The sequence below is a fragment of the Oncorhynchus masou genome, chromosome 5 (assembly GCF_036934945.1).
Source record: "Oncorhynchus masou masou isolate Uvic2021 chromosome 5, UVic_Omas_1.1, whole genome shotgun sequence".
Lineage (NCBI taxonomy): Eukaryota > Metazoa > Chordata > Actinopteri > Salmoniformes > Salmonidae > Oncorhynchus > Oncorhynchus masou.
This window is the reverse complement of record NC_088216.1, coordinates 26,809,748-26,829,370: the sequence shown is the minus strand read 5'-3', so window position 1 is coordinate 26,829,370 and position 19,623 is coordinate 26,809,748. Positions and strand designations below refer to the sequence as shown.

The following is a 19,623-nucleotide window of genomic DNA, read 5'->3' as shown; positions in this document are numbered from 1 at the left end:
CTGCAGCGCATCTCAGCTGCGATGATGAGATCTAAGCTCCAGTTCTTTGGCCAGACGATTGATGGGAAGATGGACCTGGGTGAGGATGGACTGACTGACATCGTAGTAGGAACGCGTGGCGCAGTTGTCGTCTTGAGGTAGGAGTCCAAAAAAAGGATAAGAAAATACATCTGTTTTAAAACGGACAGTAAAAATATCCCACTAGTGTGGGATCTGCACTGAATGGGGGCTGAACGCAATGAGGTGTGGCCGGTGCTAAACCAACATCGTACAATGTAGGCTAACATCCCAATCTTTACCCTCAATCGCTGACAGGTCCCGACCGGTCCTCAGCATCTCTGCTCATCTCCACTTCCATCCCTCGGAGATCAGCACTGATAACTTTGACTGTCTGGCAAAAGAGACCATTTCCGCTGTGGTGACTCTGACAGCCTGCTTTAACATGGCAGAGGCAACAAAGAGTAAATCTGGTAAGAACTCTAAGAACTTTTGGAACACTGATGGCTTTGTGCTTTCCAACATAAATTGAGTGATCTGAGACTACATACACTACATGACCAAAAGTATGTGGACACCTGCTCATCGAACATCTCCTTCCAAAATCATGGGCATTAATATGAAGTTGGTCCTCCATTTGCTGCTATAGCCTCCAGTCTTCTGCGAAGGCTTTCCACTAGATATTGGAACATTGCTGTAGGGACTTGCTTCCATTCAGCCACGAGCATTGGTGAGGATGGGCATTGATGGGCGATTAGACCTGGCTTGCAGTCGGCATTCTAATTCATCCCAAAGGTGTTCAATGGTGTTGAGGTCAGGGTTCTGTGCCTGCCAGTCAAGTTCTTCCACACCGATGTCAACAAACCATTTCTGTATGGACCTCACTTTGTGCACAGGGGCATTGTCATGCTGAAACAGGAAAGGGCCTTCCCCAAACTGTTGCCGAAACATTGGAAGCACAGATTTGTCTAGAATGTAATTGCATGCTGTAGTGTTAAGATTTTCTGGCACTGGAACTAAGGGGCCTAGCCTGAACCATGAAAAACAGCCCTAAACCATTGTTCCTCCTACACCAAACTTTACAGTTGTCCCTATGCATTCAGGCCGGTAGCATTCTCCTGGCATCCTGGCAAGCTTTACACCACTCCAGCCGATGCTTGGCATTGCGCTTGGTGATCTTAGGCTTGTGTCTGGAAACCCATTTTATGAAGCTTCCAACGAACAGTTCTTGTGCTGACGTTGCTTCAAGAGGCAGTTTGGAACTCTGCAGTGAGTGTTGCAACAGAGGACAGACAAGTTTTATGCACTTCAGCACTCAGCGATGCCATTCTGTGAGTTTGTGTGGCCTACCACTTCGTGGCTGAGCTGTTGTTGCTCCTAGACGTTTCCACTTCACAATAACAGCACTTAAAGTTGACCGGTGCAGCTCTAACAGGGCAGAAATTTGATGACTTGTTGGAAGGTGGTATGTTGAAAGTCACAGCTCTTCAGTCTCATCTTCTACTTACAATGTTTGTTTATGGAGATTGCATGGCTGTGTGCTCGATTTTATACAGCTGTCAGCAATGGGTGTGGCTGAAATAGCTGAATCCACTACTTTGAAGGGGTGTCAACATACTTTGTATATATAGTGTAATTGTGGCCTTGGTGGTCTAGGTCAGAGCCTCGTTGCATAGCTAAATCACTCTATACAATAGGTGGGTCTCTTTCCAGTCTGAAGACCGGTGGAGGCTGCTGACGGGAGGACGGCTCATAATAATGGCAGGAACGGAGCATACAGAACGGCATCAAACACATAGAAACCATGTTCCGCTCCAGCCATTACCACAAGCACATCCTCCCCAATTAAGGTGCCAAGGTTGTTCCTTGGTGAGGATCTGGGACTTGAGAGTTAAGGTCTTGACTCCATCTCTGCTTTCTACTTCAATGCTGTCCCCTCAGCAGGCAACCATGAGGTTCTGAACTTCTCTCCCTGATAAGGAGGCCATTTAAGATTTATTGTGTACTTTTCCAGGGGCGCTGAGTGCAGGGATGAACATCTCCTACTCGCTGGATGTGGATCCAGTGAGACAGAGGAGCCGAGCCTTTTACAATGACACGAACAAAGGGGCCAGAAGTCTTCTCTCTACTGTGGAGTTGAGAAAGGAGCGGACCTGCTTCAACCACTCAGTCTACATGACAGTAGGATCAATGAGAAACTGTAGCTATGCAACAATACAACAACCATAATGTCTCTCGTAAGGAGGGATTTAATGAGTAACATTAACTTGTTAGGTTGTGGAATTGTTATTGAATTGTTATTGTCTTATTCAGTGATGAGGAGTGAGGGTTTTTCAAGACTATGGATAGGGAAATGAATGCCACATTTTCTTTTCTTCCAGCAATGCGTAATTGACACATTATCACCCATAATCATCCAACTGAATTTTTCTCAATCTCAAAGCCAACAAGAGGGTTGTACTGCCATTCTGAATACTGACAGTCCTACAAAGGCTGTGGTTGAGGTACGAGGATACGTTATGGGTCTGACTAAAATCTGTTCACTTACAATGATCAACAGTACTAGCATTGACTGTGGACTGAGTATTGTAATTTAGCCAAAGACCTGTGAAAACAGGTCATCTAAACACATTGTCTTGAATTCATCATAGGTGCCCTTTGAAAAGAACTGCAAAGAAAATGAAACATGTTTGGCAGAGCTTGAGGTGGACTTCAACTTCATGTAAGTATCTGATAAACAGAGGCCATATAAAGTAACTTGTTTGTAACTATGATGATTGCTGACTGCTCATCAAAAAAAGCATGTTTTCTGACTGTACGGTCTTGTCTCTCTTATCAGCACATCAACTTTATTAGTGGTGGACCAGAGTTACTTTAATGTGACTATAAGACTGTCCAATCACGGGGATGACTCCTATAACACCAGTCTAACCCTCCTCTACCCTCCTGGCCTCTCATTCTCCACGATGCATCTTCTGAAGGTAATACCGACACCCCTCCATCTATTGTGTAATTCATTCTGATGTTTTCTTCTTGCTCTCATCTAAACCTGGAGACCCAAAACATGTTCAGCCAATCAAGGGTTAGATGATTAGTTTAATCAGGGGTGTTCCTCCTGGGCTGGAACAAAAGCTTACCTTGCTCATCTTGTGGGTCTGCAGAACCAGGATAGAAGAACGTTGATTCAAACATCAGTTTGCCGCAAAACATTTAAATGTTCCCTACATGTGCTAATTATTTATAAAATATTAAAAGGTGCACTATGCAGAAATTACTCCACCCTTTCCTGGTTACTAAAATTGTAATAGTTAGCTTAACTTTGTGACAAAACAAGCAAGTTTAGTGTAGAGAATCATTGTACCATCTACACAGCTGTGAAATATATTTTCCAAAACAATATTTTATTTTCAGCAGTTTGAAGCTGGTGTACAAAACCGAAAGTAAGACGCAAAAACAAAGCGTAACTGGAAGCATTTTTAGGTTCCTTACAGAGTAAAATGTAATATGAACGACTAGAAAAACCATAAACCAAGTTCATTCACCCACAAATCAGCCGGGTTAGACAATCTGGACCCTTTCTGTCTAAAATTATCTGCCGAAATGGTTGCCACCCCTATTACTAGCCTGTTCAACCTCTCTTTTGTGTCGTCTGAGATTCCCAAAGATTGGAAAGCAGCTGCGGTCATCCCCCTCTTCAAAGTGGGGGCCACTCTTGACCCAAACTGCTACAAACCTATATCTTTCCTACCCTGCCTTTCTAAGGTCTTTGAAAGCCAAGTCAACAAACAGATTACCGACCATTTTGAATCTCACCATACCCTCTCTGCTATGCAATCTGGTTCCAGAGCTGGTCATGGGTGCACCTCAGCCACGCTCAAGGTCCTAAACAATATCTTAACCGCCATCGATAAGAAACATTACTGTACAGCCGTATTCATTGATCTGGCCAAGGCTTTCGACTCTGTCAATCACCACATCCTCATCGGCAGACTCGACAGCCTTGGTTTCTCAAATGATTGCCTCGCCTGGTTCATCAACTACCTCTCTGATGGAGTTCAGTGTGTCAAATCGGAGGGTCTGCTGTCCGGACCTCTGGCAGTCTCTATGGGGGTGCCACAGGGTTCAAATCTTGGCCCGACTCTCTTCTCTGTATACATCAATGATGTCGCTCTTGCTGCTGGTGAGTCTCTGATCCACCTCTACGCAGACGACACCATTCTGTATACTTCTGGCCCTTCTTTGGACACTGTGTTATCAACCCTCCAGGCAAGCTTCAATGCCATACAACTCTCAGTTCCGTGGCTTCCAATTGCTCTTAAATACAAGCAAAACGAAATGCATGCTCTTCAACCGATCGCTGCCTGCACCTGCCCGCCTGTCCAACATCACTACTCTGGACGGCTCTGACTTAGAATACGTGGACAACTACAAATACCTAGGTGTCTGGTTAGACTGTAAACTCTCCTTCCAGACCCACATCAAACATCTCCAATCCAAAGTTAAATCTAGAACTGGCTTCCTATTTTGCAACAAAGCATCCTTCACTCATGCTCATGACCATCCTACCAATCCTCGACTTCGGCGATGTCATTTACAAAATAGCCTCCAATATCCTACTCAACAAATTGGATGCAGTCTATCACAGTGCAATCCGTTTTGTCACCAAAGCCCCATATACTACCAATCACTGCGACCTGTACGCTCTCGTTGGCTGGCCCTCGCTTCATACCCACTGTTCCTAGGCCGTCATTTGAAAATAAGAATTTGTTCTTAACTGACATGCCTAGTTAAATAAAGGTAAATAAATAAATAAAATATTTTTTTAGACCCACTGGCTCCAGGTTATCTACAAGACCCTGCTAGGTAAAGTCCCCCCTTATCTCCGGTCGCTGGTCACCATAGCATCACCCACCTGTAGCATGTGCTCCAGCAGGTATATCTCTCTGGTCACCCCCAAAACCAATTCTTTCTTTGGCCGCCTCTCCTTTCAGTTCTCTGCTGCCAATGACTGGAACGAACTACAAAAATCTCTGAAACTGGAAACACTTATCTCCCTCACTAGCTTTAAGCACCAACTGTCAGAGCAGCTCACAGATTACTGCACATAGCCCACCTATAATTTAGCCCAAACAACTACCTCTTTCCCTACTGTATTTATTTATTTTGCTCCTTTGCACCCCATTAATTTTATTTCTACTTTGCACATTCGTCCACTGCAAATCTACCATTCCAGTGTTTTACTTGCTATATTGTATTTACTTCGCCACCATGGCCTTTTTTTGCCTTTACCTCCCTTATCTCACCTCATTTGCTCACATCGTATATAGACTTGTTTCTACTGTATTATTGACTGTATGTTTGTTTTACTCCATGTGTAACTCTGTGTCGTTGTATGTGTCGAACTGCTTTGCTTTATCTTGGCCAGGTTGCAATTGTAAATGAGAACTTGTTCTCAACTTGCCTACCTGGTTAAATAAAGGTGAAATAAAATATAAAAATGAATAAACCCACTGGGTCATACAGCTGCAAAGACAAGGTATGATTACACAATCATATATATTTATAACCTCCTACTAGCCAGGGTCAATCATTTTACATCTCTGTTGCTAGGCAGGAATTGGTTCCTCTCACTGGTGTAGTCATGGCCCTTCCTGATGCTCAAACCTTCGTGGGCATGGACGTGTTTGTGTGTGCGATAGGACTGAAGTAGGAGGGTCGCTGTGGTCGGCCCCTTTGGCTCCCCTCCCAGAGGTTTCTTCTCACTTCATCTGTTGACTTGACCTCGAGCCAAATTCATCAGTCTTCCTTAGTTCTGCAGCTGGCCTGCCTTATCAGGAACTGAAGCTAGACTGTTGCCTTTGCTTCTCTCTGTAGGAACATTGATATTCAATAATATCATTGAACAAAATATTAAATTTATGCACTCCCCCTTGTCTCACTCAGTAACTTTCCATACACCAAATTCCTGTAGAGTGTATGGAGAGTAATCAATATGTTCTCGTATGGTAAAATGAAAAAGTATATTTGAAGCTTGAATCCAACAGAAATAGCAGACATAGAACAGATCTACCCATTCTCAGACTTGCTTTCAATGAGAATGACAGATCTATAACACCATTTGTATGTGAATTTGGTCGGGTCGCCCAAAAACGTACATGTAGCGGTTTATGCGTAGTGCATCTTTAAGTGTTGAATTGATTAGTTCCGTAAATTGGTTTATTTTTAACATGCATACTTGCTTATTTTAGACTGTCAGTGACTCTGAATTATTTACACACCTGACATATTGTCTGTATTCCATAGTCTACAAGGAGAACGGTGTTCAGCTGTGGTGGTCTGGAAGGTGAAATGTACAGAACTACATGCAGTGTCAGCATACCTGTCTACCGTAGTAAAACTACCGTGAGTGATTACTTAGATATACCAGTAAATACTGCTCAACTGTGAATACACTGGTAAAGCTTTAAAATGTTCTTAAATGATAAAGACTCCGAGCTAAAAGCAGTAACTCAATGTCTTATTGAGTGATACAGTGCCTTCAGAAAGTATTCAGACCCCTTGACGCTTTGCACATTGTTGTTGTTACAGCCTGAATTTAAAATAGATTAAATTGAGTTTTTTTGTTTATCACTGACCGACACACAATACCCCATAATGTCAGTGGAATTATGTTTGACATTTTTACTAATTAATTTAAAAAAAATGAAAAGCTGAAATGTCTTGACTCAGTTGAACCCCTTTGTTACGACAAGCTTAAATAAGTTCAGAAATAAAAATGGGCTTAATAAATCACACATTGCATGGGCTCACTGTGTGCAATGATGAGTAGAGATTAGAGCATTACTTTATTCACCTCATTTTTGGAAATTGTTTTATCCCAGCATGCATCAATGACTTAAAGTGACAGGACACGCAACAATGACCAACATGATAAAAAAACAACATACCGACATAAAAAGGCACATGCACCATACTATCCCTAAAATAATAATCTGATTCAAGTGCTGTTTTTTTATCCTACTTTGGGAGAGAGAAAAAAACTGGCGACAACATTTTCCAATAGGAAAACAAGACCTCATAACCGTTAATCAATTAGTCATTAAAAAGCCTCAGTTGTATCCCTGTGAAGACCATTGCTTCCTCTCATGACACTGTTTACTATAGCAGAGTCAGAGAATTTCTGTAAGTGGTTCAGTTCATTGTGTGAGAAGTCATTTGTGTAAAGGGTAAACACAAAAGGTGACAGGACAGCACTGGAGAAGTCAAAGAATATTGTTCTCGCTACACAGCCAGGCTTCTCCAGGTGCTCATATACTCTAGTGGAGACATAGCAGGACAAGCCACTGGTCTTAACTCTTTCAGTGCAGTCCCTCATAATTGTTTTGAGATGGGCTCTATGCAGGATGTTTTCCATTTTAGTAGGAATATCTGAGCGTGTTAGGGACAGGTTGAAAATATGCTGCAGTATGAAAGCCAGTTGATTAGCACACACCTGGAGTACTCTGGCTTTAACCCCATCAGGCCTTGCTGATTTACTGGGATTGATCCTCTTCAGCTGCCTCACCACCTGTTTCTTTGAGATGCTCATGGGCTCAGTGCTTCCCAGATCAGAGTCCAGCACCTCCCCTATCTGCTGTTGCTCCGCTGATAAATCATACTTATCGAATCTGGTAAAAAAAAAAAAAATTTAAAACTCTGTCCCTTACCTCATCACTCTGTAGTTACTGTTACCTGTTTTATTCCTACCATACCAGATATCCTTCATGTTATTTGCTTGCGTTCTAATGTCAGTATGTATTCATGTTTTGCCTTGCACAATATTGTCAGTAGAGAAGATAACATAGTCAGTTATGCATTCAAGAGCCCATTAAGATCCTCCTCCCAGTCATCTATAAATGGATTCTAATCTGTACCTTCAAAGCAGCTCTGTAGCGCCTCTCCAGTTTCAGGTGTCCATTCGTGAATCACCGCCTGAGTGACGCGTTACCTCTGGACCAGTGGGCGGTACTTTGGTAGCAGCTGGACGAGGTCGTTGTCAGATTGTCCAGTGGAGGCAGAGCAGTCTAGCAGTAGGCATCTTTCACATTGGTGTAGAGAATTTCAATGGTCTTGTCCAGATGAGTTGGAACTTTAACATACTGTTTGAAGGTAGAAAGTGTTGCAAACAGTGGTTGAAATCTCCAGAGATAACAACCGAGTCAGGTGATCGATTGAGTAGGTAATGTGGTGACTTTGTGGATAGTTTTTGTGGTCAGTTAAAAATTTGCAGATGGCGGGTTGTATACAATCACGCTAGGGAACGCTCTTGGTAAATAGTAGGATCAGCAGCCCACTGCTAATGTCTCCACATGAGGGAAACAGACCCTCTTCACTGCGACATGGTTAGTGTGACACCATTGATTATTTACAGACAGACGCCTCCGCCCTACTTGACCCCGAAAGTACAGAGCTCTTGTCAGCTCTGATTATTGTGAAACCACCTCTACATGGGAATCAGGTATGACCTCCATTAGCAAAGTTTCTGTAAACCATACCAGACTTGTTTGCCAATGTAATCTCACATATGACGTCGTTGCTGATAGTTCCTCCGTCTTGATTACAAGCAGAGCGGACGTTTCCCATGATAATGGATGGGAGATAGAGATTATTTCCTCTTGTTTTGTAGTCATACACCTCCCCTTATTCCCCTTTTCCTTGGTTTCATCTCAGTGGGCATCGAGATCATACTGGCTGTACGTTATCAAGGTCTCTGCACTACCAGAGTGTTTGGTGCACTCCACAGTATCTAAACTCAGAACAGCGATTACTCACCACAAACTGGAAGAACCTTTTTCCTTTAAAGAGTCCGACGTGAAGGATATATTGCTTTCCCGGGAACAGGCCCAAATCCCTGTCATTTGCGTGAAGAAGAGACCGAGAAAAAGCATAGTAGTGACTGCATCATGTTATGGGTTTATTTGTAATCGTTAAGAACTGTGGAGTTTTTCAGGATAAAAAAATAAAATGTAGCTAAGTACAGGAAAAGTCCTAGAGGAAAACATGGTTCAGTCTGTTTTCCTCCAGACACAGAGATGAATTCACCTGTCAGCAGGACAATAACCTAAAACACAAGGCCAAATCTACACTGGAGTTGCTTACCAAGAAGACAGTGAATATTCCTGAGTGAGTTACCGTTTTGATTTAAATCTACGTGAAAATCTATAGCAAGACCTGAAAGTGGTTTTCTACTAATGATCAACAATAAATTTGACAGAGCTTGAAGAATTATTTTAATAAATGGGAAAATGTTGCACAATCCAGGTGTGGAAAGCTCTTTGAGACTTACCCAGAAAGACTCACGGAAGTAGTCACTGCTAAAGGTGCTTTTACAAACTATTGACTCAGGGGTGTGAATATATTTACATTTACATTTAAGTCATTTAGCAGACGCTCTTATCCAGAGCGACTTACAAATTGGTGAATTCACCTTCTGACATCCAGTGGAACAGCCACTTTACAATAGTGCATCTAAATCATTAAGGGGGGGGGAGAAGGATTACTTATCTTATCCTAGGTATTCCTTGAAGAGGTGGGGTTTCAGGTGTCTCCGGAAGGTGGTGATTGACTCCGCTGTCCTGGCGTCGTGAGGGAGTTTGTTCCACCATTGGGGGGCCAGAGCAGCGAACAGTTTTGACTGGGCTGAGCGGGAACTGTACTTCCTCAATGGTAGGGAGGCGAGCAGGCCAGAGGTGGATGAACGCAGTGCCCTTGCTTGGGTGTAGGGCCTGATCAGAGCCTGGAGGTACTGCGGTGCCGTTCCCCTCACAGCTCCGTAGGCAAGCACCATGGTCTTGTAGCGGATGCGAGCTTCAACTGGAAGCCAGTGGAGAGAGCGGAGGAGCGGGGTGACGTGAGAGAACTTGGGAAGGTTGAACACCAGACGGGCTGCGGCGTTCTGGATGAGTTGTAGGGGTTTAATGGCACAGGCAGGGAGCCCAGCCAACAGCGAGTTGCAGTAATCCAGACGGGAGATGACAAGTGCCTGGATTAGGACCTGCGCCGCTTCCTGTGTGAGGCAGGGTCGTACTCTGCGGATGTTGTAGAGCATGAACCTACAGGAACGGGCCACCGCCATGATGTTGGTTGAGAACGACAGGGTGTTGTCCAGGATCACGCCAAGGTTCTTAGCGCTCTGGGAGGACGACACAACGGAGTTGTCAACCGTGATGGCGAGGTCATGGAACGGGCAGTCCTTCCCCGGGAGGAAGAGCAGCTCCGTCTTGCCGAGGTTCAGCTTGAGGTGGTGATCCGTCATCCACACTGATATGTCTGCCAGACATGCAGAGATGCGATTCGCCACCTGGTCATCAGAAGGGGGAAAGGAGAAGATTAATTGTGTGTCGTCTGCATAGCAATGATAGGAGAGACCATGTGAGGTTATGACAGAGCCAAGTGACTTGGTGTATAGCGAGAATAGGAGAGGGCCTAGAACAGAGCCCTGGGGGACACCAGTGGTGAGAGCGCGTGGCGAGGAGACAGATTCTCGCCACGCCACCTGGTAGGAGCGACCTGTCAGGTAGGACGCAATCCAAGCGTGGGCCGCGCCGGAGATGCCCAACTCGGAGAGGGTGGAGAGGAGGATCTGATGGTTCACAGTATCGAAGGCAGCCGATAGGTCTAGAAGGATGAGAGCAGAGGAGAGAGAGTTAGCTTTAGCAGTGCGGAGCGCCTCCGTGATACAGAGAAGAGCAGTCTCAGTTGAATGACTAGTCTTGAAACCTGACTGATTTGGATCAAGAAGGTCATTCTGAGAGAGATAGTGGGAGAGCTGGCCAAGGACGGCACGTTCAAGAGTTTTGGAGAGAAAAGAAAGAAGGGATACTGGTCTGTAGTTGTTGACATCGGAGGGATCGAGTGTAGATTTTTTCAGAAGGGGTGCAACTCTCGCTCTCTTGAAGACGGAAGGGACGTAGCCAGCGGTCAGGGATGAGTTGATGAGCGAGGTGAGGTAAGGGAGAAGGTCCCCGGAGATGGTCTGGAGAAGAGAGGAGGGGATAGGGTCAAGCGGGCAGGTTGTTGGGCGGCCGGCCGTCACAAGAAGCGAGATTTCATCTGGAGAGAGAGGGGAGAAAGAGGTCAGAGCACAGGGTAGGGCAGTGTGAGCAGAACCAGGGGTGTCGTTTGACTTAGCAAACGAGGATCGGATGTCGTCGACCTTCTTTTCAAAATGGTTGACGAAGTCATCTGCAGAGAGGGAGGAGGGGGGGGGAGGGGGAGGAGGATTCAGGAGGGAGGAGAAGGTGGCAAAGAGCTTCCTAGGGTTAGAGGCAGATGCTTGGAATTTAGAGTGGTAGAAAGTGGCTTTAGCAGCAGAGACAGAGGAGGAAAATGTAGAGAGGAGGGAGTGAAAGGATGCCAGGTCCGCAGGGAGGCGAGTTTTCCTCCATTTCCGCTCGGCTGCCCGGAGCTCTGTTCTGTGAGCTCGCAATGAGTCATCGAGCCACGGAGCGGGAGGGGAGGACCGAGCCGGCCTGGAGGATAGGGAACATAGAGAGTCAAAGGATGCAGAAAGGGAAGAGAGGAGGGTTGAGGAGGCAGACTCAGGAGAAAGGTTGGAGAAGGTATGAGCAGAGGGAAGAGATGATAGGATGGAAGAGGAGAGAGTAGCGGGGGAGAGAGAGCGAAGGTTGGGACGGCGCGATACCATCCGAGTAGGGGCAGTGTGGGAAGTGTTGGATGAGAGCGAGAGGGAAAATGATACAAGGTAGTGGTCGGAGACTTGGAGGGAGTTGCAATGAGGTTAGTGGAAGAACAGCATCTAGTAAAGATGAGGTCGAGCGTATTGCCTGCCTTGTGAGTAGGGGGGAAGGTGAGAGGGTGAGGTCAAAAGAGGAGAGGAGTGGAAAGAAGGAGGCAGAGAGGAATGAGTCAAAGGTAGACGTGGGGAGGTTAAAGTCGCCCAGGACTGTGAGAGGTGAGCCGTCCTCAGGAAAGGAGCTTATCAAGGCATCAAGCTCATTGATGAACTCTCCGAGGGAACCTGGAGGGCGATAAATGATAAGGATGTTAAGCTTGAAAGGGCTGGTAACTGTGACAGCATGGAATTCAAAGGAGGCGATAGATAGATGGGTAAGGGGAGAGAGAGAATGACCACTTGGGAGAGATGAGGATCCCGGTGCCACCACCCCGCTGACCAGAAGCTCTCGGGGTGTGCGAGAACACGTGGGCGGACGAAGAGAGAGCAGTAGGAGTAGCAGTGTTATCTGTGGTGATCCATGTTTCCGTCAGTGCCAGGAAGTCGAGGGACTGGAGGGAGGCATAGGCTGAGATGAACTCTGCCTTGTTGGCCGCAGATCGGCAGTTCCAGAGGCTACCGGAGACCAGGAACTCCACGTGGGTCGTGCGCGCTGGGACCACCAGATTAGGGTGGCCGCGGCCACGCGGTGTGGAGCGTTTGTATGGTCTGTGCAGAGAGGAGAGAACAGGGATAGATAGACACATAGTTGACAGGGTACAGAAGAGGCTACGCTAATGCAAAGGAGATTGGAATGACAAGTGGACTACACGTCTCGAATGTTCAGAAAGTTAAGCTTACGTAGCAAGAATCTTATAGACTAAAATGATTGAAATGGTACAGTACTGCTGGAGTAGGCTAGCTGGTAGTGGCTGCGATGTAGCTAACCTAGAAAATCGCTCTAGGCTAAACAATTGACTTAGATACAAAGACGGCTATGTAGCTTGCTAGCTACGATCAAACAAAACAAACCGTTGTACTGTAATAGTTACTACAGTGCTGCTATTCGGGGGCTAGCTGGCTAGCTACGTTAAGAGAACGACAATAGCTGGCCAGCTAACCTAGAAAATCGCTCTAGGCTACACAATTGTCTTAGATACAAAGACGGCTATGTAGCTAGCTAGCTACGATCAAACAAAACAAACCGTTGTACTGTAATAGTTACTACAGTGCTGCTATTCGGGGGCTAGCTGGCTAGCTACGTTGAAAGACCGACAATAGCTGGCCAGCTAACCTAGAAAATCGCTCTAGACTACACAATTGTCTTAGATACAAAGACGGCTATGTAGCTGGCTAGCTACGATCAAACAAATCAAACCGTTGTACTGTAATGAAGTGAAATGAAAGATGTGATACTACCTGTGGAGCGACGCGGAATGTTGACCGGGTAGTTGGAGTTCAATTCGGTAGAGGTTGGCTAGCTGTTGGCTAGCTAGCTAGCAGCATTTCCTACGTTAAGGACGACAAATAGCTGGCTAGCTAACCTCGGTAAATTAAGATAATCACTCTAAGTCTACACACTCTAAACTGCACAATTATCTTGGATACAAAGACAGCGAAGACAACTATGTAGCTAGCTGACACTACGCTAATCGAGTCGTTCAGTTGAGTGTAATAGTTTCTACAGTGCTAGTGGACAGTGGATGTTAGCTAGCTGCTTAGCTAGCTGCTGGGCAGATACGTTAGGACGACGAAATACGATAATATGCAATTGTCGTTGATACAAAGACGGCTATGTAGCTAGCTAAGAAGAAATTGCTAAGATAAGACAAATCAAACCGTTGTACTATAACGAAATGTAATGAAAAGTTATACTACCTGCGGACCGAAGTGTAGATGCGACCGCTCGCTCCAACCGGAACCGGAAATGTGAGCTTGAATACTTATGTAAATGAGCTCTCTATTTCATTTTCAATAAATTTGCAAAAATAAACCTAAAATCATGTTTTTACTATGTCATTATGGGGTATTGTATGTAGATGGGTGAGCTTTTTTTATTTAATCCATTTTTAATTCAGGCTGTAACAAAATGTGGAATAAGTCAACAGGTATGAATACTCTCTGAAGGCATGCCTTCTACTTATTTTCCACTTCCACAGTTATGATCCAATTTCAAATCAAGTCTGACTTTGTCAACGATGCCATTTTCTTTTTCAGGCAGTGTTCACCAGTAAATTCCATATTTTGAATACATACAACTGGAACGACACAATGGAAATGACCGTCATCGGCCTGAGGTAGAAAATATGCTTCCACAATGTGAATTGTGTGAGAGAATCTGTCCAGTAAACACACATTTCCCCATGCAGTCAAAGTATTGAACATACATTGATTAAAACAAACTAAGTTTATACAACCTCAATATAAAAATAAAAGAGAGCCGCACACTCTTGGAGCTCAGATGCAAAAATGTAATACCTACGATCATAGATTAATTTGACTATACAAGTTTACACACAATTACAATGGCAAAGTCACAATAATCACAAGAATGGCTTCAGATCAAAGTCTACGTTGAGACCGAAGGGCGCAAGGGTCTTTAAATTAAAGATCCAGGCAGCCTCTCGTTTTAACAATAAATTATCAAGGTCACCCCCTCTCCTAGGGAGGGTGACATGTTCGATGCCAATATAACGCAGAGACGAAATCGAGTGGCCTGCCTCCAAGAAGTGGGCCGCAACTGGATAAGTCAAGTTTTTACACCTAATGGTGCTACGGTGCTCTGAGATACGTACTTTTAATTCGCGCTTTGTTTTACCTACATAATTTTTACCACAAGGACAAGTTATAAGATGGTAAAAATTATGTAGGTGATAATTTATTGTTAAAACGAGAGGCTGCCTGGATCTTTAATTTAAAGACCCTTGCGCCCTTCGGTCTCAACGTAGACTTTGATCTGAAGCCATTCTTGTGACTTTGCCATTGTAATTGTGTGTAAACTTGTATAGTCAAATTAATCTATGATCGTAGGTATTAAATTTTTGCATCTGAGCTCCAAGAGTGTGCGGCTCTCTTTTATTTTTATTTTAAAGTTTCTACTCCGCTAGCCAGCACCTCGTCTTTATAGGTGTGCGTTTCTCTTTCTTTTTCTTATACAACCTCAATACCTTCTTCTCAATTAGCTGAAGGACTTCATAGCATTCCATTAATGTACACAAAAAATGCATTTACCTTTGCTTTGTTTACAGCGACAATGGAAACTCAACCAATAGTTCCCTAACCCGGACCATCCCTGTTCAATTTGCAGTTGACCTGGTAGCAAAAGCGTAAGTCTTTACAAGCCTATACTTGACATTTTGTTTGAGAATGACTCCAAGTTAATTGAATAAAATCCAGGTGACTTGTGTATCTTTTTGTTGTTGTTGAAGCCTTCCCCAAGACTCCACCACTTACATGAACTTTACTCTGGAGGACACATCACCCAAAAGACTGGTGAATGTATATGAGGTAAACAATCAGCTGCTATTGCTGTGACTGATCTTGAAATTGTGATTCACACGGTGTGGGTGTAATGAGCTAGATCTTTTTATACTAAAAAAAAACATTTTAATGTCTCTGTAGCTCTAGCCTTGCTCATTTGCGAGTTAAGGTTTATGTTTTGTAACAAATGCCTTTGTATAAAATCTCTATACAAATGTTATTGTTAGTATCATTGGTTGATTAAATGTCCCACTGTTTACAGGTGCAGAACTTGGGATTTAACTCTGTACCAGTCACAGTCACCTTCACTTTCCCAACTAAGCTTGAACACAGATTTGAAATGAAGGACTACCAAATATCTGTCTTACAGGTAAAACTGTTCACATTTCCTACAAAAATGCTGACGTTTCACTGCCACAATTTCTTTCAATAGGAAACAACCTAATACAAGTTTCCTTTCTTTTCTTTGAAGAACCACACTCAATGTGGAAAGGTTATCAATTCAACAACAGAGGTGAGTATTCAAATATGGCACTCACTCTTGACATTGTTGGTAACCGATCCAATCAGGTTACAACTCAGTATAGTAAATCATGTTACTGAAACACACATTTTGCTTCTGACTGTGTTTACAGTACTGCTCACCAGAAAAATACTGCATGTCCATCGAGTGTGAAAGTTTCCTTTTGGAGAAGTTTTTGACAGTTACATTTGTGCTGTCTGGAAATGTTTCCTTCAAGGACCTCGATCAACATGCAAAGGTCTGTATTAAGACAACTTCAACAAATAATGGTACAGAGTAACCTGCTAATAATGAATGAGACAGACAGCAAACATCTCACATTTAAATCTTTGCCATAGTTATTATTTAGCACGCTACACCATTTAAAGCTAGAAACGCCATTCAAACTTTAAAATGTGCAGAGTGGACTTATTGATATATATAAAATTATACTTCTAAACTATTGAGCTTTTTGTCCTCCACCCACTTCCATGGGATTTCTTCAACAGTCTAAAGGTTCCATTGTTAGACTCCCATGAATTGCAACATTCTATTATACAAATCAAGAGATACGGACGTCTTAATAACCGCATCAACTTCATCCATTAACTTCCCACTGCTGAATACGCCATGAAAGAGACGCCATGCAAGTAGCCTAGTAGTTTTTGAACTTTTGTAGGGTTTTTGACTGGTCTTCAAATTGGCAAAAGCGTAGCGCAATAGTCATCGCAAAAACGTCATAAAAGGCATCTGATTTTATGATATAAACTTGAAGCCCCTGCAAAAGACCAGGAACATGGAAGTATGGCGTGGGAATGTGTCACTTGCCTAGCTTATTAGCTGACAAATCAGCTATTTTCCCCAAAGTGTATAGGGTATGACATCTTGGTCTACTTATCTGCTTTTCAAATCTAAAATCAGAACAGATATCTACCTATCAAATGATGCAGCTTTGTTACTTTTCTGTCAACTTTTACAAACGGACATTGACCACTTTCCGAGCATTTTATACCACAACTTAGACATGATAAACACATGGGTCTACTACTTGTCTGCTATTTAAATCTGAAATCACACAGCTGTTCTAATAAGCACTACTTTTAGTTTGAACTTTGAAACATCTGGAGTTTTGCAAACTTTCCCAACAAGTTAGACGAAGCTCTACGTTTGTCTAACTTCTCTGCTATTTAAATCAGAACACTTCTACTATTACCACAAAATGCTTTTAAAGAATTGAAGCAAGGCACACAATTTTATTTAATGAAGTTTGACTAACAATATCTCACTCTACAGAGCTTGTCATTGCCAAAGAAATTCACTGGGGACAGAGAAACAGTCAATTTTATCAGTTTTGTCAAACTCGGCTATGACAAAAAACGATATGCCCAGACAGCGAGTGACCCAGGGGTAAGTTTCCTGTAAAAAAAACTTTTCTTCAACAAAGATACAAATATTTCTTGAGCAAAGATTCACAAAAGCATACAATTTGTAATATTTCTTTGCTCATTAGGACAACTCTACAAGCTTTCACCAAACACAGGTAATTCCGTTTGTGGAATTAAACTGATTTACTGCATGAGTCGTTTTAAAATGCTTGTTTTATCGTAAAACGCGTGGTCTCAAAATGTATTCCTCCAGATTGATGTCCAGGCTGAGATCATCATTCATCCACAAAGAGAGCTGATACTAGGGACAGGAGTTGGAGTAGGACTCTTTCTCCTGCTCATCTTCACAATGGCCATGTATAAGGTGAGTATCAATGATGCGACAGAACCACTTCGTCTGCATTGTAAAGGAACAACCCTTTGTTGAACTGTTCAACATTGTTTTTCCCTTTCCACTTAGATGGGATGCTTCCAGAGAAAAAGCCCTGATTATGGCGAGAATGAAGGGGAATAGAGTGAGCAAGATGACGCTGCTAAGGCTAACAATGTCTATGCTAATGCTTTGGAGACGCAGCCAAAGCCCGAGAGTGGAGGAGTGGAGTCAACCTCTCCTTGTTGACATTCAGACAGTAAAAAATGGCTTCCACGCTAGCAATGAGGGGGTAGGGGAGGGACCAAAAGAGAAACAGGATGTGTCAGTCAGATGCAGGCTAAAGGAGTAGTAGTCTAAGCAACGAAAAAAGAGCGATTCAGACTTACCTTATGTTGCTTCCTTATGCACACTGAATACATGTAATTCAACCACCCAAAACCCTTCCACTTGTTGGCCAACAGATTTTCACACGGAGTTTTCATTCAATAGGGTTTTCAGTACATTTATCTAATATTTAATGGATTGAACTACTGAATGGCAACTTTCAGGATTAATCAAACCATTATACTGGGAAGGGCATACATTCTCTAAGGGGCCTGACTCAGTTTTAGGAAACAAGTGCCTTTTCTACGCAACTCTCAGTAGTTGGTATACAGACTTTACTTTTACAGGTATGCAATAGGCTTTGGAGGCCTGGTTTCCTTGGGCACACTTAATTTAATTAAACAGCTGAAAACCTTCCCACTTTCTGGCCAACAGATTTCCTTGTGGAGTTGTCATTCAATAGGGTTTTCAAAACATTTATCTTAAGCCATCCCTTTAAATACAGTATAGCTTTAATTAGAATTTGTCGACAGACTCGAATACATAGAAAACGTGTTCAGAATATGGATCAATGAAAAATAGCCATCTAAATATGCATATTCATCTCGATTTCAGTGCCAACTGGTATATTTAGGGACATTTTTGGGTTATAAAAGTATGAATCAGGAAAAAAACAGCTTTAGAGCATTTAGGCACAATATATATTGATGAATAAAAACAGTGGTTTGATTCATCCTGAAAGTTACCAAATTCAATCCATGAAATTTTGGAAGGTGTAAAAAAATACAAAAAGTGTACAGTAAGTTTTGAATAGTCCTACCCTAATCATAGAGCTGTATGACAGTCCAGCCACCGTGCGCCAGGCTCCCAAATTATTGCACAACATGTTGGCTGGGTGGGGGTGGACGCCAACTTTTTGGTTCTTTTTTCCGTCTTAGTGAATAAAAATGTGTTAACTGACTTGCCTAGTTAAATATAGGTACAAATAAATAATTGTGCTAGATTTATTACTTGTGCTTTGAGATGATCAAAATGATCAATACTTTAGTTATGTGCCTTTTGTAATGTCTTCATGGTGGCAGCCCAGGTGCAATGTGTGAGATGGTGGAAATCAGATTTAAAAAAAAAAGGTATTCATACCCTTTGTAATTGAAAGCCTAAATTTGCTCTGGTGCAATACATTTCCTCAAGTCACAATGTGTTGGACTCCACCTGTGTAAGAAATGTATAGATCACCCACCTTAAATGAATCTGTAAGGATAAATACCCCTCTCCCTCTCTTTCAAAAGAAAGAGCAAGTCAGAGATGTGATTATAGAGAAGCACAAATCTGGGGAAGGGTACACAACCATTTCAACGTCACTGAAAGTCCCTTGAGCTCAGTGCAGTCCGAATGGAAAAAAACTACCATGACACTCGATCAGGCCCCCACTCTAAACTTAGCTGCCGGACAGGAAAGGCACTGAGGGAAGCTACTGTGAAGCCAACTGGGACTCTAATGTAACTCATTCAGTCAGTGGCTGCAATGTATGATGATGTATCAACAAACTCCAAGGCATTCTACAAAAATGATCTTTATGGGAGTGGCAAGGAAGGAGCCCTGACTTTCGAAAATCCTTGTCTGCAAAGAGTTCGCAAAACATCCCTTAGAAGATGCTGCAGTTGTGGCAGAATGTCTGGTGATCTGATGAGACTAAAGTGGAACATTTTGGCCTGAACGCTAAGTGGGATGTGTGACTTTCCAGCAACAGGGACTGGCAATATTGTCATGATTGATGCAAAAATACATAGAAATGCTGGTTAAAAACTTGCTCCTCTCTTCCAAAAAACAACTGTGGAAGTTTGTTTTT

General features: G+C 43.2%; 1 protein-coding gene across 1 annotated transcript in view; it reads left to right on the top strand.

The window, feature by feature from the left end:
- Positions 1-17,696, top strand: part of LOC135528690 (integrin alpha-X-like) — a 35,577-nt gene extending 17,881 nt beyond the window's left edge. The window contains 17 exon segments of the mRNA XM_064957801.1: positions 7-137; positions 316-470; positions 2,012-2,178; positions 2,379-2,501; positions 2,649-2,719; positions 2,837-2,978; positions 6,301-6,399; positions 13,928-14,007; positions 14,959-15,036; positions 15,139-15,217; positions 15,453-15,560; positions 15,663-15,704; positions 15,826-15,951; positions 16,986-17,099; positions 17,203-17,232; positions 17,331-17,441; positions 17,538-17,696. Of these exon segments, the coding sequence (XP_064813873.1) occupies positions 7-137; positions 316-470; positions 2,012-2,178; positions 2,379-2,501; positions 2,649-2,719; positions 2,837-2,978; positions 6,301-6,399; positions 13,928-14,007; positions 14,959-15,036; positions 15,139-15,217; positions 15,453-15,560; positions 15,663-15,704; positions 15,826-15,951; positions 16,986-17,099; positions 17,203-17,232; positions 17,331-17,441; positions 17,538-17,696 (1,815 nt within the window).
- Positions 17,697-19,623: the final 1,927 nt, after the last annotated feature.